The sequence below is a fragment of the Monodon monoceros genome, unplaced genomic scaffold, assembly GCF_005190385.1.
Source record: "Monodon monoceros isolate NGI ecotype Baffin Bay Population unplaced genomic scaffold, NGI_Narwhal_1 Super_Scaffold_9, whole genome shotgun sequence".
In the NCBI taxonomy this organism is placed as follows: Eukaryota; Metazoa; Chordata; class Mammalia; order Artiodactyla; family Monodontidae; genus Monodon; species Monodon monoceros.
In genome coordinates, this window is record NW_021703786.1 from 55,890,369 (window position 1) to 55,911,829 (window position 21,461).

General features: G+C 50.5%; 1 protein-coding gene across 1 annotated transcript; it reads left to right on the forward strand.

Annotated features, from left to right (window-relative positions):
* The first annotated feature begins 9,996 nt into the window (after nucleotides 1-9,996).
* SPACA3 (sperm acrosome associated 3) lies at nucleotides 9,997-14,169 on the forward strand. The gene is made up of 4 exons (XM_029212790.1): nucleotides 9,997-10,220; nucleotides 10,989-11,147; nucleotides 11,554-11,632; nucleotides 14,066-14,169. The coding sequence occupies exons 1-4, from the start codon at nucleotides 10,034-10,036 to the stop codon at nucleotides 14,130-14,132; spliced, it is 492 nt and encodes a 163-aa protein (XP_029068623.1). The 5' UTR covers nucleotides 9,997-10,033; the 3' UTR covers nucleotides 14,133-14,169.
* The last annotated feature ends 7,292 nt before the right edge of the window (nucleotides 14,170-21,461 follow it).

The following is a 21,461-nucleotide window of genomic DNA, read 5'->3' on the forward strand; positions in this document are numbered from 1 at the left end:
TCCAGCATGTGAGGGTTTCCAAGTTACTAAGAATGTGGACTCAGATTTTTAGGTCCAGGGCCTCCCAAGTCATGGGTCAGGAATGCAGTTTTCTCCCACCCATTCAGCCTCTTTCTCTGGTCAGATAGAGTCACAGAAGCTTTCTGTTTTTCTCAGGTGCTTCATCACAGGCGGCCTCATTCTGCCTCCACAGCTGTGCTGACCTGATTCATTCTACTCCTGGTTCTTCCCATTTAGGTACTGATTCCAAGGCCTTTAGAGCAGAAACTTGTTACGATTCTAAATAAAGCAAATGTTGAAGCACATTTGGGTTATGTTTGTGTTCTCATAATTCACCTTCTAGCTGGTCAGTTTTAAATAATCTTAAATTAGACTTTGTGAAAAATTCCAGGGTTGACTGCCCCTCATTTCCAATATATATATATTTTTTCTGTACGTGGGCCTCTCACTGCCGTGGCCTCTCCCGTTGTGGAGCACAGGCTCCGGACGCGCAGGCTCAGCGGCCATGGCTCACGGGCCCAGCCGCTCCGCGGCATGTGGGGTCTTCCCGGACCGGGGCACGAACCCGCGTCCCCCGCATCGGCAGGCGGACTCTCAACCACTGCGCCACCAGGGAAGCCCCCGCGTCATTTTATAACGTGCATTTGTGTACCTACCATCCAGATCAAGGTACAGAACTGTCCCAGCACCACAAAATCTCCCTTGTTCTCTCCCTATAGAATCGTGGGCCTCTCCTTCCCTCCCCAATCAGTGTGTTTTTAAATGTATTCTCCTAACCTTTACTCAGTGCCTTTTGGGTGTCTCACCCATTAATAGGTCAAGGAAATACAGAGATGAAATATAACGTACTCCTTGCTCTGGAAGAGCTCACAGACAGGGCTACAGTCACGTACATCATAAATTATAGTGCAATGTGGGAGTTCTGTGACAGGGAGAAATTCAAGGGCCGGGGGCAAGAAAATAGATCGGAGGGTTCAGGAGGTAGAGAGTGGGATTAACACTTTCTGTGGAAGGTGCAACGCTGGGCTGATTTTGAAGGGTGAGATGGAGTTATCAGGTGCCCAATGAGGAGAGATTCTAGACAGATAAGTTTGGGGAAGAGTGGGTAGCTCAGAACCGTGGAAGCCCAGGGGGTGGCGTTGCAGGGAGAGAAGTGTTGGGAGGAAGGGCTGGAGAAGTGGGGAGAGGACAGAGTGCGGAGGACTTCCGAACTAGCTCTGCAGGTGATAGAGACCCACTGACGGATTTAAAAATGGGGACTGCTGTATTCAGGTCTATCACGTAGATGTGCAGAGAGACCCTCAGGGAATGACTGTAGTCCCAGGTAAGATACGCTGACAGCACCGACCAGAGTGATGGGGACAGATATGGAGGAACTATTTTTGACCTCAGAAGGACGTCAGGAGGGGGAGCGGGGAGTATGACATGGATGAACAAGCACTCTTTTCCAAATGGATGTTTCTCCTTTCTCTTTAGGCTGTGTCGGTTTCCCTGAGAGCAAATCCCTAGGATGTAAGTCCAGGAAGACGAATGCTAGTAGATTAATTCCCTGCTCATCCAGAGATGTTGTGACTTCCACGAGGGCCAACACAGCACAAACTTGGTTGGGAAAGAGGCCTCTGATTGGTTAAAACTAGCTCCTGCTTTCCCTTTGCAACATCCTTTAGGCCCTTTTACTCAGAGCCTTTTTTGACAGTTCAAGTGAAGTTCTCAAAAGTATGGTTAGTTAGTTTCCTCTCCCCCAAAATAACAATAATTAAAGAACTACCTTTTCTTGAGTGTCTGCTTGGTGCCAGGTTCTGTGTAAGGTTATTTGCATGTTATCTCACTAATCCTCTCCACAGCCCTCTGGGTGGCAGTCCTTTTAACTTTATGGGTGAGGATACTGAGGCTAACTAACCCACCAAGGTCACAGAGCTAGTAAATTCTGTGACATCAGGACTCCAGCCCAGGTCTGGCTGCTTTCAGTCAGCTGCCCTGTACTGTGGAAGGCACACATCATAGGAGGGGAGGGAAGAGTGTCAGCCAGTAGTGGCACCACAGCAAGGAAGGGAATAATGTGGATTGAGGAACCTGGTGACTGTTAAGTGATTTTCTACCAACTTCACGGAGGACTGTATCGGTCACGGTTCTCCAGAGGAACAGAACAAATAGGATTTGTGTATATAAACACACATACAGGGAACTATAAAAATGTGGTTAGAAGAGTCGTTATATATATATTTGGGATAAGGCTTATGCAGTTGTGGAAGTGGGTGAGTTCCACTGCAGGGTGAGTTGGTAAGCTGGAGACCCAAGAGAATCAATGGTGTTATTCCAGTCTAAAGGCTGGCAGGCTCAGACCCAGGAAGAGCTGATGTTTCAGTTCTAGTTCACAGGCAGGAAAAAAGTCAATGTCTTAGTTTGAATTGCAGTCAGGCAGGGGGAATTCCCTCTTATTCAGGGAGGATCAGCCTCTTCCTTCTCTTCAGGCCTTCCGCGGGTTGAATGAGGCCCACCCACATTAGGGAGGGCAATCTGCTTTACTCAATCTAGTGATTGAAATGTTAATCTCATCTAATGCACAGTATAATGAATATAGACACCAATATTGTATTGTAATCATCAAGCTTGCTAAGAGACTAGAACTTAATTATTCCAGCCACTAAAAAGAAATAATGATGCAATGTGACCAAGGTGTTAATTACGACTATGATGATAATCATATCACAATATAGAAATGTATCAAATTAACATGTCTTACACCTTAAATTTACACAACCTTATGTGTCAAATACATTTCAATTTTTAAAGATGTTAATCTCCTCCAGAAACACCCTCATAGAAACACCCAGGATAATGTTTGACCAAATATCTGGGCACCCTGTGGCCCAGAAAATTAACCATCACGGGGAGGAAGACAGATTAATAAAGGAGACACAAAACTAAAAGAATATGATGGGGTGAGACTCTGCAGTGCAGGGTTAGTGACTCTACATGCCTCAGGCCTCCTGATAACAATGTCTTGTGATCACAGCCACATACTGTGATCAAAGATGAAAATAGGGGCTTCCCTGGTGGCGCAGTGGTTGAGAGTCCGCCTGCCGATGCAGGGGACACGGGTTCGTGCCCCGGTCTGGGAAGATCCCACATGCCGCGAAGCGACTGGGCCCGTGAACCGTGGCCGCTGAGCCTGCGCGTCCGGAGACTGTGCTCCAAAACGGGAGAGGCCACAACAGTGAGAGGCCCGCGTACCGCAAAAAAAAAAAAAAAAAAAAAAAAAAAAAAGATGAAACTAACAGGGACACAACTTATCAAGAAGAGGTTAGTTCTATTTTCACTGTTATGAGTTGGGAGTGGATCGGGTGAGTAGACGTCTCTCTAGGAGCTCCAGGCTCTCCCTACTTGGAGGCAGAGTAGGACTCATTTCTTCATCATCCACAGAGACCCCTGCATACTTCTTGGGACCACCTTTGGCACTCTCCCGATGGAGTCCTCTGAGCTGAGGTTCTTCTGAATCAACCGACTAGATGATTTTCATTCATTTCTTCATTTCTTTCCATAGTATTTTTTGATCTTGTTGTCAACAATGGGAAAATAGACAATTGGGACGCATCGGGCATCTCCTAGTCTGGCGGGAGCGATGGAGGAAGAAGATACTGATGTAGTGTGGTAGATGCTGAGATGCCACATTAACATTGATTGCTGTGCCAAGGTATAGAGGACTCCTGACTCAGCCCAAGGAGTCCAGGGGAGGAAGACAAGCTCCAGCAATGCTTTAAGGAGGACCAGCAGCTAGCCAGTTAGTTGGAACAGAAAGAGTGTACTTCACAGGGAAAAACATATATAATAGCATGTAAGACATGGCTGCAAAGCACTGGCACACATTTAGGGAACTAAAGTTTCATTAGAACAGTGGTTCTCACCTCTGGTAACACTTTGGAATCTCCTGGAAGTGTTGAAAAAGTAGTAATGCCTGGGCTTTACCCCCAGAGATTTGGATGTAATGGGACTGGGGTGGTGCCCAGGTGTCAGTATTTTTTCTAAAGTGCAGCCAGGACTGAGAAGCAGAAATGTAAGAGATGCTTCAGGAGAACTTAAACCTGAAGGGAGCTGGTGGGGGATCTCTGATGGGATGTGGTCAAGAATCTGAGCTTGCTTTGGGGGAAACAGGAAAGACTCGTGCTGAGCTCAGCAGAGAAATCAAGACCCACCAATTGCCAACTGGGGCCTTGTCTGCCCTTGTAACTTTTTCTTTTGAGCTTTCTGTTTCTTCTTCTCCATTTAAGAGTGAAAGTCAAGTGGGAAATAACAAAACACACAATAAAATAAAAATAAACTAAAAGATGACTCAATAAAAAGAAGTGATAAAATAGTAAAAGCAGGCCGATCCAGTAACAACCCCCAAAACTCAACCGCACAGAATCACCACCCAGGGCCAGACAATAAAAACAATAGTTAAGATGTACTGATCCAAGTGGTATGTATCTTCAGGCATTGAGACAGTGAGGGAGGATTATTCCCATTTTACAGAGGAGCAAACTGAGGCTTGGGGAGATTACCGTGGTTCTAGGGGGTGGGGCAGGGTAACGACTCCATTTTATAGATGAGGAAATGGAGGTTAACTGGCCAAGACTAAATAGCCAACCAAGGGCACAGCAAGACATTGAACTCAGGTTTCCTAACTCAAGTCCAGAGCCCTTCCCCCAGGACAAAGGCTCAAGCCTTGGCTGTGCATTGGAGTCATCTGGGGGAGCTTTTAAGAGATACTGATGCCAAAGAGACATTTCTCTAAAGAAGACACATGGGTGGCCAACAGGCATATGAAAAAAACGTTCAGCATCACTAATCATTAGGGAAATGCAAACCAAAACCACAGTGAGTCCTCACACCTCACACCTGTCAGGATGGCTGTTATAAAAAAAGCAAAAGATAAGTTTTGGCAAGGACATGAAGAAATTGGAACCCTTGTGCACTGTTGGCAGGAACGCAAAATGGCGAAGCAGCTGTGGAAGACAGTATCCTCCAAACATTAAAAATAGAACTACCGTGTGATCCAGCAACCCCACTTCTGAGTATTTATCCAAAAGAATTGAAATCAGGAACTTGAAGGGATATTAGCACTCTTATGTTCATTGCAGCACTATTCACAATAGCCAAGGTGTGGAAAAAACCTAAATGTCCATCAGATGAATGGATAAAGAAGATGCGGTCTATACACCCAGTGGTGCACCGTTCAGCCTTAAAAAGGAAAGAAATTCTGTAACATGTGACCACACGGATGAACCTGGAGGACATTATGCTCAGTGAAATAAGGCGGTCACAGAAAGACACACACTGCATGATTCCACTTATAGGAGGTATCTAAAAGAGTCAAGTCCATAGAACCAAAGAGTGGAATGGTGGTTGCCAGGGTTTGGGGGAGAAGGGAGTGGGGAGTTACTAATCTACGGGCATAAAGTTTCAGTTAAACGGGGAAGAAGTTTCTGGGGATCTGCTGTACAACACTGTACCTATGATCAACTACACTGTACTATACATTTAAAATTTTGTTGAGGGTAGATCTCATGTTAAGTGACTCATGTCTTCCTACCACAATAAAATTAAAAAAAAAAAAAAAGAGAGAAACCCTGATGCAAAAGTGGGTTTACCCTCAATTCGAATCTGGTCTGTCTGGGATGGGGCCCAAGCAGACAGGATGAACAGGGGCAGCTTGACATGTTTATGGTTGTGCTCTGCTCTTAGTGGTAATTGATCCTGTGTATTGCGTGTCTCTAGAGATGTTTCCTGTATGGTTATTCCCCCTTGAGAATGAAGGAAACTGAGAAGTTAAGTCACTTTTACTGGGACACCCAGCTGGTAGTCCCTAGCGCCCGTGTTCGTGCTCAGGTCAGCCTGACTGCAAAGTCCATGCTCTAACTGCTGTGCCACACGGCCTCCAAGCAGGGGCCCCTGTGGGGTATAGACACGGGTGTCACATGCCCTTCTATTTCACTGCTCTGTCCCACAAGCTTTAGGGTTGACAGCATCACATTTGTCCCAGGCTTGTCCACACTGAACTGTCATCATCCAGATGGAGAAAGGGGGTGGTTCGTAGCTCAGCATCAAGGGAGAAGAACAAAGGAGTTTGACCGTGAGGTCGGATGCCTGGGGCGGCGGCGGCCACCCGCCAGCATCATCATCCCTGGGTACCCACCGGAAGGGCCTGTTGGGAGGAGAGGAGTGAGCCATCCTTCAAAGTATTGTGTGTGTGAGTGAAGGTGGGCAAGGGGGGTTGAGCTTAGATCCTCCTAATATGTCCCCAGGCCCTGACATTGAGGGGCTCAGGGGGGCTAGCAAAGCTGGGTGGGTGAAGATGGTTCTAGAAGATGAGCTCACAGAACTGGGGAGTTCCAGAAGGCCCCACGTCAGTTTAGAGCCTGCCCTTTCCCATCATTCTCTTCAAGCTGGGTGCCTGGGGCCCCAGCTGTATCATGGGGGGTGTCCTGGGCTGAAGCCGAGTGTTGGGTCGTTGCTGTTACTGCCACTGTCACTGCTGTGTCAGCTCTCGTGCGGACAACACCTGAGCAGTGAGCCCCCTTCCCCCTCCTCCTGCAGCTGTTTACTGATTAGAGAGGGACATGGAGAAAGGAAGGCAGTGGTCAGAGATTGCAGGGCGGGGCGGCAGATTCTGGGCTGGTGAAGCGGTGGGTGGGGAGTTGAGAGTGAGAGATTGGAGACCACGCTGGCAGCCTCTGGTCTCTGGATCAGCAGACCTGACTCCTGCTACCTCTAGATCTGCTGGGAAATGCTCAGGATGAAATGACCTTTAAATAACTCTGCTACCGAAAAAGCAAACACAAGTCTCTGTAGAGCAGTCGGCTTGGTTTCTTCATCTATAAATTGGAGATAGTAATCCTTCCCCCCTTGAATTGTTGAGAGGATTAGATGAGATTAAGTCAGAAAACATCCAGAAAAAGCCCAGCACAGTGTCTGCCAGATTTTAAGAACTCAGAAGGGTGTCTTCCTCCCTCTCATCCCCCCACACTTCGATGAGAAGGGCTCATGCTCTTGTGGACACGACTTCAATATACTTCAGTCTTGAGACGCACCCATTGATCCGCCGCTCCATGCTGGCAGCTCTGCTTGACTCTCAGGATTGACTCTCTTGACTCTCAAAGAACCATTGTTCTTTGGAAGTTCACCTTGCAGTGGGAAAGGCTAACGTCTTTTACAGTCTACTGTGCAGGAGGGCAGAAGCACAGGGCGCTTTGGGAGTATTGGGGGGGCGGGGGCCCACTGGGGGAGTCTCGCTGGGGAACTCACCTCTAATGTGACCCTTGAAGTATAGGTAAGAGTGAAGCACGTAAAGGAAACGAGAGGGTTCCCGTTCAGGCGGCAAGATCATCGTGAGCGAATGATGTGGCGTTACTGGAACTTAATGTGTCGCGGGGGAGAGGTCAGCAAGGCTGGGTCACGAGGACCATGCTTAGGAGGGGTGAGGAAGGAAGCCATCAAAGGACGTCACACGCCAGGCTTTTTGTGTAAAACCTTCATGCTGGTGAATGTGGGGAGAATAGTTGGGGAGAAGGTCAGGACTGGATGCCAGGAGACCATCAGCACAGCAGGAGGGTGGTCCGAACTGAGGAAGAGATGCTGCCCTTGGAGGGAAGGTGGACTCGACAGCGCATTGGGATTGATGGCTTGGGGATGAGTGAAAGATGTTGTGATGGAGAGGAGTGAAGAATGACATTTATATCTGGATAAAAATGTTTATCCAATTTGGAGAAATAGGTTTAAACAATAGAACATGATGAGTTTAAAACCAAGAATGTGTGAAACCAAGAAAGGGAAGACATACAAAAGAGCACTAAAATAGTGGGAAGGTTCGTTCTGTTTTGGACGTGCTTCGTTTGAGTTCACCGTGTCTTATCCAAGCGGAGGTTCCCAGGAGGCAGTTACCTATGAGGTCTGCTGCTCCGGGGAAGATGTCATATGAGCCATCACCCTGCAGGGGGCAGTAGGCACAGACATGCTTGGGCATCTTGCAGGCTGCCCGGAGGGTTTCCTGAAGTGGGAGAGAGGAGGGCTCAAGGGAGAAATGCCTGGGAAGCATATCGGCACTTAAGGCCTGGGCGGAAGTGGATTCCACAGAAGGGAATCCGAGGAACCTGCTAGAGGGGAGCGTCATGGAAGCGGAGAGAGGCGAGAGTTTCAACCGGGTGGAGTGGCAGCGGTGTGCAAGGCTGCTGAGGGCTCCCGCGAGACAGGAGCTGACGAGGGTCCATCGGATTGTGTAGAACAGTGTCAGGCGAGTGGTCGTGGTGGTGACGCTAAATTCCACTGGGTTGAGAAACAAATGGGAGGTGAGAAAATCGTAGATTTTCCCCTAGAAGTTGAAATGAGAAAGAGAGGGAGAGGGACAGGTCAGTATAGATAAAGAGTCCGGGGAAGGTTATTTTAGAAGCTGGAGATCTAAGCATGTCTGTACCTGCAGAGGAAGGAGGGGTTGGTGGAGAGGAGGGGCTGGTGACGCTGAGAGAGGAGAAGTGGCTGGTAGAACACGGTGGAGAGATGCGAAAGGATGAAACACAGAGCTTGGAGGAAAGATGGGCCCCCATCAGTGTAGAGGCACCTCCTCTGTGAGGGTAGGTGAGGCTACTGATGCACTTGTGAATGGGAGGGGATAAAAGCAGAAAGAGGAAGGAAGTCTCACCTGTGAGCACCTTGTTTTTCTCAGTGAGGCAGGAGGTGAGGGGACTCAAGGACAGTAATGAGGGTCATGAATACCCCCTGAGGGAAAGGGAGAGAGAAACCCGACCAAGACGAGCATCAGTGCCGTTGCCAGCGTCACTTCCTAATAGAAATAATGACCAGCTGAGTTCTAGTGCAAAGAGCCCCGTTCTCTCTGTGCCTTTCTTTTCTCATTCATTCTTTCAACAATCCGATGAGGCAGGTGTTATTAATTTCCTCACGTTATAGAGGAAGAAGATGGTGCTGGGAAAGTGTCCACATCAGAGACGTTATGCGTAGGGGCGGGCTTCCCGCTGAGACGAGGCTTACTGCAAAGCATACCCTTGTCTTGTCATCCCTGGGCTCGGGGCCACCCAATTGTAGGGACAGCCACTCCCAAGGTTGTGTTTCATTTTTGGAATCTATGAAGGTTGGGGGCCGAGGTCGTGAGAGACATGGAGAGGTAGTTCACAGGTGGCTGGGGAGAGATAGAAGCGGAATAGAGACACTCCTCTATTCTGAGACAGAGTGGAGGCCAGTGTCATACCCAGGTGCAAATGTCCTTCATGATGTTGGGGACAGGCCTGCAGAGCCAGTGATGAGAGGCGTGGAGGGCAAACCGAACCGGGCGAGCTGAGCCTCGAGGGAGGCCAGGCTTTAACAGGGTGGTGGTTTAGATGGGGGAGCGGGCGTGGAGGAGAGTTTCAGCATCGCCCTGGGCGGCCTGTGTGTGGGAGAGAGAGCATCCTCCACCTGAGAGGCTGCAGGGTGGCAGTGTCCTGGGGGAGACCGGGCTTCAGTGCAGGCCAGGAGGGGGAGGCTCAGTGCTAGAAGAGAGCTTCGTGGCATCTGGGCTGAGGGATTGATTTACACAGATGCCACTGCTTGGCTGTCCCCTCCGGGAGCATCTGCTTGTGGCCAAACCCCGGTGGGACTTTGGAGTCACATAAACTTTGGCCTCAGTCCAAACTTTGTCCCTTCTGAGTTGTGAAGTCCTGGGATTCAGGATTCCGTGATGCCTGGCAAGTAGTATGGAGCTCAGAATGTGTTTGTCCTCTCCCCGGTTCCCCTCCTCTTCTCTCAGCTGCCGGGACAGGGGGGTACAAAGCAGGATTGCAGGGGAAAGAGGCTGGCCTCGGGGAACCCTCTTCTGGCTCTTGGTGGTACGGCTGATGCCCCATCAGGGCTGCAACGGAGCAGGTTGGCAGTGTTGGAGCCTTCTCCACACTTCCCAGGTACACTCAGGCCCTGTTTCCCTTCTTCCAGGGGTACCCTTCTGTGAGCTGCCTGTCAAAGCCCAGCTTGGAGCCAGGGCGGCGGGGTCTCCAACCCTGCCGCCCGCATGGAAGGTGGGAGCTGGGCTCCCAGGAGATGGCCGCGCCTGCCTGGGATCACGTTGCTGGCCTTGGCGTCTCTGCTCAGCTGCCTGCTCAGCTCCGGCCAGGCCGAGGTCTACAGTCGCTGTGAGCTGGCCAGAGTGCTGCAGGATTTCGGCCTGGATGGATTCCGGGGATACAGCCTGGCGGACTGTGAGGACTGCACTCCCTTCCTCCCTCTTCCTCCCTCAAGGGCTGTGGCCTTGGGAGCCTCTGTTCTCCTTTGTCAAACGAGGATCCCATGAGCTGAGAGGTAGAGAACCCCTGGCACTGGGGTGAATACGCAGCAGGCAGACGACAGGCAGCCACAGCAGAACGACCTCTTCATTTTCTCCCCCGCTGGTAAAGCCGGGAGCCACAGGAAAAGAATGGTGTCCTACCCTAATCTGAATTGTGGCCACGAGGATCAGACATTTCCAGTGAAGTTTAGGGCGAGCTGAGCAAAGCAGTAAATACCAAACTTTTCAAGCTGGTGGCAGTCTCGAGAAGCTATGAAGTACAGCCACACCCGGACTCATTTCTTCTCTAGTTCTAGCCCTCTCTCTAGGTTCCCCCTGTGCCTTCCTAATCATGTCTCTAAAGAGCGAGCTCTTGTTCGTTCACCCCACAGCATTTCTTGGGTCCTACTATGTGCGGACAGTGAGGCCGTGGGAAGATTGCTAGCCTAGGAGTCAGGACTCCTGAGGTCGGGTCCCAACTCTTGCTATATGGTGGCTCTGTGTGACCTTGAGTAAGTCACTTTGCCCCCCCGAGCTTCGACGGATTCATTTGTCAAGGAGGTGGGAGGGCGTCTGCCCTGACTGCCTGGAAACAGGAGTTGAGGCTCGGAGGAGGTGACGTGTGGAGTCTGCCCCATGAGCCCTCTGGTCTGGGTTGGCCTCCGTCATCCGACCCGCAGGCCTGTGTCTCCGCCCTGTGCAGGGGTCTGTCTTGCTTACTTCGCAAGTGGCTTCAACACAGCTGCCGTGGACCATGAAGCCGATGGAAGTACCAACAGCGGCATCTTCCAGATCAACAGCCGGAAGTGGTGCAAAAATCTCAACCCCCATGTCCCAAACACGTGCCAGATGTACTGCTCCGGTAGGCTGGGCCTGGGCCTGGGGCTGGCCGGGGGCCGGGCTCTGCACTGCCCATTGCTTCTTCCCCAGCCTTGCGTGTTCCTCCTGCCTTCTGTTTGAGTGGAGAGCCCCGCTGCCTGCTGGGTCTACCAAGGAGGGCGGGATGGGGCAAGTGATGTGGATGGATCCTCTGTGCATCTGACTTGGGGTCCCAGATGGGACACTGTGGGAAGGGAGGGGGGATGGCTTCTGATGGGGGGAAGTGATCGGGTAAGCCCTGTGCTTGCAGGGCGGTCGAGGGACAGGGTTGAATTTAGGATGGAGGAGGGTGTGTACATGTGTGAGAAAGACAGAGAGATGGAGACAGACTCTGGCTATCCAGCTCCAACCCCTGCTCCCTCATCGTGTTTCTCTGCCTCCCTCCCCAGACTTGTTGAATCCTAACCTCAAGGATACTGTTATCTGTGCCATGAAGATAGTTCAGGATCCCCAGGGTCTGGGCACCTGGTAAGTAATGTAGGTTGGAGCCCCCTGCAAGGAGATGTGGCCAGGACCACAGTAGGGAACTAACCTTCTCTGAGTGTCCTCCTTATCCCAGGCGCCATTCCATGGCCTCACAATCTAATCCACACGGCCGCTTTCAGTGGCGGAGCTCACTACCACTGATGTATTTACAGAAAACGCACTGAATTTTAGGGAGGATAAGCAAGTCACTGGAGGTCACGGAGCCAAGCCTGGCTCCTCCAAGATCTGCCTGTGTCGGGATGCCTGCCTATAAGTTCATTAGACCAGGGTCTAGGAACTTTGTTTGTTTCTTAACTGTGGCATCTTTGTCTAGTACAACAGATCAAAGAAGTTCCCTGCTTGAAGCGTGGGTGGGTGCTCTGGAGCCGCACCCTAAAAGCTTTCCCTTTACTCACCTCCTTCCCACACGATGGCCTTTGGAGCCATCCTCATAGGCAAGGGAGTTGGATGAGCATCCGATGGGGCACTGGGCTATATCTTTGGAGCCCCTGAAGCAGCAGGCCTACAGCTTCCCAGACTCTTCTGATGAGAGCTTCTCTACAGAGAGTCTCCAACCTCCCTTTACTCCCCTATCTGGATAGTAGCAGGGGACAGGATGTGGGGAAGGTAAAACCCCTCCAGGTGGCCAGAGTAACTCAGGGCAGATGCGATAGTGATGAGGCTGGTGGGGTAATTAGGAAAGTATCAAATGTCAGTCCATGAGCAGAAGGAAGCCAGACGGACTAGAGCCAGGGGGGCTAGTTGGGAAGCCTCTGTGGGAGTCTAAATGAGAGACAGAGGGTGTGGACTCAGACAGTTGTATAGGTGATGGACAGGAGAAGGGTGAGGGGTGAGGGGCTGTGGAGAAGGAACAGGGACACGTGATACATGGCCAGTGAGTGAGAGGAGGAGGTGAAAAGGACCATGAACGTAGAGAAGGTCCAAGGTGGGCCTTGACAATGGCCACAGCTTGGGCTTCCCTGGTGGCGCAGTGGTTGAGAGTCCGCCTGCCGATGCAGGGGATACGGGTTCGTGCCCCGGTCCAGGAAGATCCCACATGCCGCGGAGCGGCTGGGCCCGTGAGCCATGGCCGCTGAGCCTGCGCGTCCAGAGCCTGCACGTCCGGAGCCTGTGCTTCGCAACAGGAGAGGCCACAACAGTGAGAAGCCCGCGTACCGCCAAAAAAAAAAAAAAAAATGGCCACAGCTTTGGAGACGTGTTGATTTGAGAACAGTTGAAGCCCCAGGAGCTGAATCTGGAATGAGGCAGGCTCAGCAGGATAGAATGCACATCTATAAAATCAGGAAGGGTGAATGCAGGCTCAGGTAGGAACCCAAGGGCTTGAGGCCTTGGGGGCACTACCCTGGGGTGGAAGAAACAGGTTCTTTTGGGTTAAATCAAAAAACAACTCTCTTGTACGCTGGGAGTAAATTTGTGGCATGTATAACCTCTGAGAGGTGGCTGAGGCTAATAGGAAGTGGTTCTAGAATGTAGGAAGGGTGCTGTTTATTCCCTCCACATGCACACCTGAGAACTCATCTGTGCCAGGCTCTGTGCTTGGTGCTGGGCTTCAGGCGTGGCCAAGACCCAGTTCTTTGCCCTCAGGCGTTTCAGTCTAATGGAAGAGATGAACAATCAAGGTCCTTTAGGGGCCCTCCTTGCCATTGGGCTCTCTGACATTGACATCATAGAGGACCCTAGTTATTCAAGTTTGGAACCCCTGGGAACTTGGGACCCCCAGGATCCCAGGGTCTTGCTTAACTTCCTCAAGATGCTAGCATGACACTGGAACAAGGTAATGGTCCTAAAAGAGCCTATAAACTACAGTTGCCGGCAACTGAAAGATCCAGATTGGTAGCCAAAGAGAATTGGGTGTAGGTGCATTTCTGTCATTTACAAGCTGTGGACCTCGGGCAAGTAATTCTGCATCTTAGTCTCAGCTTTTCATTTGGAACATAGGGAACATGATATCTGCCCAATCTACCTGATAGGGCTGCTGGGGGGCATGGCAGATAGATGGGTGATGGCTGTGGCAGTGCTATGTACACTGTAAAGGGCGGTACACATGTACCGTGGCATCAGTGTCAGCAGAAACAGCATGGTGTAGGAAGCGAGCATTGAACTGGGGCTGTGGACCCCAGTCTTTGCCACTGACTTCTGGGTGAACCTGAGCAAGTTACTCTGTTATCTCCATCGGTAAAATACGGAGGCTAGACAGGTAACTTTTTAAGGGCCATTCTCTCTCCTTTTTTTTTAACTTCTTTTAGGGGGTTCTTTGCTAGTTAACGCAGCTGACTTGCCTCTCTTCCCCTTGCTAGCCCCTTTCCTCGCCTCACTTCTGGTTTAGAGCGTACGCCTCCGCCCTGTTCTTCTCTGAGCAAAGACTGAAGACTGCAGCTGATTTGGTCTCTCCTCTTCCCCATCTTCCATCCTCAGGGAGGTCTGGAGGCATCACTGCCAGGGCAAGGACCTCAGCGACTGGGTGGATGGCTGTGAATTGTAGGATTCTCTCTGGATGGACAGGCCATGCATAGCAGCTTGGGAGATGTGGTTTGGTTCCTGACCCAGGCCCGGGGAGACAAGCCAACTAATAAAGTTTAATATATAAGTGTGGTCCTCAGCTGTCACTGTGTGTCCAGGTGGCGTGTTGGAGCAAGAAGCGTCTCAGGGTTTCCTCACTAACCGCGTGGGCTGGGGTTCAGCTGGACTCCAGAAAGCCTACCACGGGAGGTTTGCCTCCATTCCTGGAGGCCTGGGGAGGGGGGGTGTCAGTGCCTGTGTTGCCCACACCTGGCAGTTTCCTACATGAACCTCTTGAATATATGATTGATGCATGAACGATGCATCCTGAATGAATGGTAGGCACTCAGCTAATGTTTGTAGAACTAGTGAAGGAATGGGCCCCGATACCTTCGGGATATCAGCTGTCAGGCCCCAGGCTTCCCTCTGGATGGAACCACAGCCCCTCCTGAGCTCTCTCCCTCTCAGGGGGACCGCTCTGGCTGCTTCTCCTCCAAGTCCCACTCACCTCGCACTTGGCCATATCTTGGAGCAGTGGGGGGTTTGGCACAGTTCGGGAAGAGCTGGCTTAATGGGGTTTCTCCTTTATCCTGGCTGCCCGACCTTGGGAAGGTCACTCCACCTCTCACGGGCAAATTCCTCATGGACAAGAGGAGCTAATACAGGCCAGCTTGCAATATCGTATTGATATCAATTACATAATACAGAGCAGGGAGGCACCTGGTACAGGGCGTGGCACAGAGTCGGGGGGACTTAAGAAACACTGACCTCTTGTCTGGTTTCCCTGAGCTCTGGGGGCGCCAAGTCCCAGCCCACCTGGTGGGCACACGTCCTGCCTGTCCTGGTGACCAGGGCTTCCTTGGGAGGTCTGCACCAATGTCCTCGTCACTGAGAATGAGGAAGAGGAGAGGAGAAGGTGTGGGAAGAAAGAGCAGAAGAGGCATGGGGATGGTTTGGATAAAGTGGCAGAAATTTCTATAGGAAGTGGGGAGAATTAAGTGAAGTTCTGGGACTTTTTAAAGTTCAGGCCACTAATAAGGACCCACTGTATAGCACAGGGAACTCTACTCAATACTCTGTCATGACTTATATGGGTAAAGAATCCCCCCCCAAAAAGTGGATATGTGTATAACTGATTCACTTTGCTGTACACCTGAAACCAACACAACATTGTAAATCAACTATATTCCAATTAAAAATGTTAAAAAAAGAAAAGGAAAAAAAAAGTCCTAGTCACCTCATTCTTGGACTAGTTTGGCTCCAGGAGACTAATTGCAAATGGACTTTATCTTTTGTGCTATGGGTGGGGTGAATGCCCCAGGGGATAATTAGCTTGCTAAGGTGCTGCTCCTTCTCTATCTGCCAAGTACAGGTGAGGGGGCCAGAGGCTCCTGGCAGCTGAGCGAGGCTCTGCAGTGTGCTTCTCTTGGGCTGAGGTCCCTGTGCTCTGCCTGTGAGATCCACACCCTCAGCTGGATGTGGCTGGCTTTTTTCACTCTGAGCACTGGCCTGAAGCTTGCTAGAGTGGGAAACTACGGGAAACTGGCCCAATCAGATGGGATCCAGCACTCACCGGACACCTCTATTGCAAACTGAGCACAAGCCTCTATTCTATGTGGCCAGGAATCCTTCTGACACTTCAATGGCAGCCACTCTTGATGGAGTTGGCATGTAGGATAGGACTTCATCATCTCCGAACTGCCACGTGTCAGGCATCTCACCAGCACTTTCCATGGTTTATCTCACCACCCTCGCAGCATCCCCAGGGGGGCAGAGATGGTCATCCCCATTTTTCAGGAGAAAACTGAGCCCCAGACAAGTTCTAGAACTTGCCCAAGGTAACGCAGTTGGTGGAGCTGGGATTCGGATGGGGCTGTTGAACTCCAAAGGCTGTGCTTTGTCCTCAGCATGTCCCAGCCTCCATAGCTGGACCAGCCCTTGGACTCTCAGTCGGCTGGACCCCTGGGGTGGAAAGGCACCGTGAATGGAGGGCAGTGGAGAGACAGCCCAGTTCTATCCAGCAAGCATCTGTCCTTCCTCAGACACTTCACATTCTCCTCTGTCTCCAAGCCTTTGCTCAGGTATCTCCTCTGCAGACCTGCCTCCCTGGCAACTTCCACCCACCTCTCAAGGCTTCAGCCGGAACCTACTAATGCCTCAGCCCGGCAGACAGCCCTGGTGCCTCTTCTCCAATGAGTGTGCATGCCAGATGCATCTCTGCTTTACGTCTCTCTGCTCAGGTTCTTGTGTGCGTGTCTGTTGCCTACCTCTGCCTGCCTAGACTCTGAGCTCCCTGAGATTGTGTCCTCTTGATTTATGAGCCACGCAGAAAATGCTCATGGGGTGAGGAAGCCCGGATGGAGACCCCCACCTGGTGCTGGGAAGTCTTCCAGCTGTTTCTTGTCCCTCCTCCCTGTAAGGCAGGTTGAATTGAGGATGCTTTGGTGCCCTCCAATCACTTTCTCTTGGACTTATTATAACTCAGATAGAATTCTTTTTGAAAAGAAGCCACGAAGTCTGAATTACACTAAAGACAAACAGCCCATGATGGTGCTAAGTTAGCCAAATGAGCCACTGCCTTCAGAAGCAGGTGGTGTGGAGAGTAGCTTTAAGGAGTCAAGACATCCAAATTCCCCATGCCAAGGCATCACTCACGGCCATTATCACGGGGTGTTTTGTTTTTTTTTTTGCGGTACGCGGGCCTCTCACTGTTGTGGCCTCTCCCGTTACGGAGCACAGGCTCCGGATGCGCATGCTCAGCAGCCATGGCTCACGGGCCCAGCCGCTCCGCGACATGTGGGATCTTCCCGGATCGGGGCACGAACCCGTGTCCCCTGCATCGGCAGGCGGACTCTCAACCACTGCGCCACCAGGGAAGCCCTTTTTTTTTTTTTTTTTAACAAAAAGCACTATTACAGTCTTGCTCAAAAACAAATGAGACGTCGACAGGGGTGCGTGTCTAGGGGCTCAACGGCATACGGAGACCATACGCTGCGTTTCCTGCATACGGCGGACGCAGTGGTCACATTCCTGAAGAATCAGGCCACAGGGATGTTTGTAGAGCAATGCTACAGTTGCTTTCTATGTATGCAGGTCTCCTCGGCCCTCGTAATCACCACGTGCATAAAGTAATCCCAGAGGTTCTCTGTTCATACTGATTTTCTGCTCGTTCATTCATTTTGCCCTCTGTGAGAACTTGCTAGCACACAAGCTGCAGCAGGTGCCAAAGGTTTAAAAAATTATAGGAGAAAAACCTTGACATTGATCAAACCCAATCTATCCTTTTTCCTGCCTGTAAATTGAAAAATGACAGTCAGAATATCATTTAGGGGAGGAAATGTTGGTTGCTCTAGTGGTACTCTCCTCCTGCAGTTCTTCTGGGGGAATGTTTAGCACTTTCTAGACCAGGGGTGCATCCCTAGGGGATCACAGATGGGCTTCTGGGGTCCATAACCCTCCTAAAATTGTATGCAAAATTTTATGTACATCTATGGGGACACGTGCATTTTTTTTTTCTGGGGAGAGAGTTCATAGTTTTCACCTTATTTTTAATCCAAGCAAGATTTAGAATCAGTGTTTTACAGGAAGAAAAAAGGAAAGAAGAAAAGATAGAAAGTACACACCTCGGCTCATTTAATCCTCATAATTACCCTGACACCTAGGTATCATTATCTCCGTTATACAGATGGGAAACAGAGGCTCCGAGCAGTAAACGGAATATTTGCTTCGATACCTGACACCCATTCTCAATTTAGACTCATAGACCATCAGAGTTGGGATGCACCAAAGGGATTATTTGTCCATGTCCCACCCCTCCCCTCTTATAGAGGGGGAAACTGAGGCCCAGAGAAGTGAAATACATTTTCCAAAGTTATATGGTTAGTTTACAGCAGAAACAGGTTAGAAATTCAATCTTTTGACTCTGTCCAAAGCTTTTGCCAACTATTGCTTTATTCTTGCAAACCCAGTAGGCGTAGGTTTCATTGACTGTTAAATCGAATTAGTAAGACACCCTCCCCTTTCCACCCATCCTCAGGCTGGGCTCGTTCCCACTGACCTGTTTCATGGTCCCCAGGGACCTTGTGGCCCCAAACACACTCAGCCTATGAGCCTTAGGAATGCACAGATGCATGCGCAAAATGATTCTACGTGCTAGGAATCTCAAAGCAATTAGGTAGATGCATCAACCCTTGGCTTGGGAAATACGGTCCTAGACCCTTGGAGAGCAGAGGAAGGACCTTGCAAGACTTCAGCCATGATACAGCCCTCAACCTGCTGCCCTGGCCCTTCATCCTTTGGCACCTGCCTGCCTCTCTGTGGTCATTTTGGACACTTTCCCCTTTCCTTGGCTCCCCTGGACTTTCGTGCAGTCCCAGGACTGTGCCTCTCCTCCAGCACTCCCCCGTCCCACCCGACCCCCCGGCTTTGCATATGCTGCTCTATCGCTCTCCTTCCGCTGCAAAATTCAGATCCGCCTCTCAGGGTCATCTGTTTACTTGTCAGTTTCCCCTGCTCAGACGATAAATTCCTTGAGGGCAAGTGCCCGGCACACAGTAGACCATCGATAAATGGAAAACCCGTGTTCGTCACGTGTTTCCCCTTCCTGCGTTGCCCTGCTCCCCTCCCAGCTATGCCAAGAAGCTTGTTCTATGCAGCGCGGGGTCTGCCCTGGCTGTGGGTGGACCAGGTCTGGCAGCCCACACCCCCGGAGAAGTAAATTCTTTGCATGTCTGTAACGGGGGAGCTTTCTGTTTTTGTTTTTTTGCGGTACGCCGGCCTCTCACCGCTGTGACCCCTCCCGTTGCGGAGCACAGGCTCCGGACGCGCAGGCCCAGCGGCCACGGCCCACGGGCCCAGCCGCTCCGCGGCATGTGGGATCTTCCCGGACCGGGGCACGAACCCGTGTCCCCTGCATCGGCAGGCGGACTCTCAACCACTGCGCCACCAGGGAAGCCCACGAGGGAGCTTTCTGGAGGCGCTTTCTGGAGGCCTCTTGCCTCTGCGCCAAGTTTAGGTCTCAGAATCGAATTGAAATCTCTGAGCTTGTGGAGGAGGAGGTCCCAGGTTCTTCCTTGCGTCTCAGGCTCACGCTGGCTGAGCTGAGCTTCACCTGAGGGAACCGTTACCACGAAGATCACACCTGTGGGCGGGGCCTGCCCTACCTTCCTCCCTCCCAGCTCACCACGAACCTAGCCAGAGACCCTCTGTGGACCCTTGGTCACTAGGTGTGCTCCTGGTTGAGACTGTTACGAAAATAGCTCCCAGCTGGAGAGAGGAAGATAACCCTGACCTCTCTCCACCCAAAATAACAGGAAAAAACAGCATTTAAGCAGCAGCTGGCTCAGTCCCTGGGAAGGCTACTCACAGAAATGCTTATTCCTTTCGCCTAACTGCAGCGGACTCCATCGATTCTGAGATCATGTGCCGTTAGTTGGTTGATCGATCAATTGATCGGTTGACGTGACACTTTGAGGTCACTGATGATTCACGCTTTGTTGGGCTTGTGATCAGTCCAAACTCGCGGCCATCATGTCATCATTTGGGTGACTCTTGAAAACGTGACAATTCCCAGGTCTTCTCTGTCTGCCAAACCTCTCCAGTAAAGAAATCATTTCTCCATTAAAGGAATGATTGCACACAAGGCTACTTGTTTGAAATAATGATACTAAAAAATACCACCACTCCCAAGAACTTAGGCTTCCAACTATGTCTTTGCTCAACAACCGGTTAATTATAATCAGTAACTGTCTATTGATTTATTCTCTCGAATTTCCTGTCTTGTTTTCTTTAAACAGGTTCAGTTTGTAGACCTGCTCCCAGATGAGCGAAGCCAGAATCCCCAAATCAGAAGGGGCACATACAGAAGCCTGAAGCAACCCAAACCTGTTAGGACAGTCTTCACTCCACCCCAAATTGATCTGAAGTTTTTGTGTGTTTGTTTGTTTTGTTTCAAAGGAAGCCAGGAATCTAATGAAGCAGTTCAAATAGCAATTTAAGTTACAGATTTAAAAAATTGTATGAAACTTAAACTGGAACGAGGCAGAAGCGTCCAACAGACTCCCAACTCACTGAATAGACATTTAATTTGGACTCTAGCCCTGATGCGAGCCGTCTGAAGACATTTTCTGTTCTTCTACATCCTATAGTCTAGGCACCAGAGGGCCACTTTCCAGCCTGACGTAATGAAGAGTGAACTTCTCTCAGGAGAAAGACTTCCATGCCCTGGCAAAGTTTGGAAAAATGATCACACTCAGTCCTTCTTGCCTGAAGCGGGCCTGCAGATGGAACTGTGAGCCTGGGGGCCTGGGAGTGTAGTTTGGGCACCGCTGCTAACTCACTGTGTGATGCTAGGCAAGTCTCTTCCCTCCCTGTTTGGGTCCGCTCATTTGGAAAATGAGGGTAAGTAGGTTATGTGGTCCAAAGGGCTCTTGGTAGGCACAATAATGGCCCCCAGAGAGGTCCACGTCCCAAGGCCTGGAACCTATGAATATGTTGCTTTACACGGCAAAAGAGACTTTGAAGATGTGATTAGTTGACAACCTTGAAATAGGAGGGTTATCCTGGATTACTGGCTGTGCCTAATCTAATCTAGCCTAATCTAATGTAATCTAATGAATCTAATTGAGTCCTTTAAAAATGGAAGAGGCCAGCAGGAGGCGATCTCAGTTAGAGGGAGGTGTGACTACAGGAGAAGGTCATTGTCTTTGTGAAGTAAGGACTCAACCCATCATTCCTGTCTTTGAAAGAGGAAGAGGCCACAAGCCAAGGAATGTGGGTAGCCTGTAGAAGGTGGAAAAGGTGAGGAAATGGTTTCTCCTCTAGAGGCTCCAGAAAGGAAGGCAGCCCTGCTGACACCTAGATTTTAAACCAGTGAGACCCATGTCTGGTTCTTGGCCTCCTGAACTGTAAGATAATACATCTGTGCTGTTTTAAGCCACTAAGTTTGTCATTTTGTAGCGGCAGAGATAGAACACGTAAACAAGGACACTTCCAGAAGCTGTGCGCCCTGTTTCTAAAAATTAAAACCCAGCTTTGCTAACAGCCCTGGGCAACCCTAGCTGAGAGGATGCTTGGGAGGAGACATCAGAGGGATGCTCTGTCCCAGCTGCCTCTTGAAGCCTGGTGACTGCAAGCTCCCGGCCCCGGCTTGGTGTGTGTGGCTGGTGTGACTTGTCCCACTGGCAGGGGGAGTAGTACTGTCATCGCACCTCGAGTCTGAAGGGGCCTCTGGAGATCATCTGTGAAGACACAGGTAAGGTATTATCTTCATACTCAGATGGAGGGAACTGAGCTCAGAGAGGTGCATGATCTC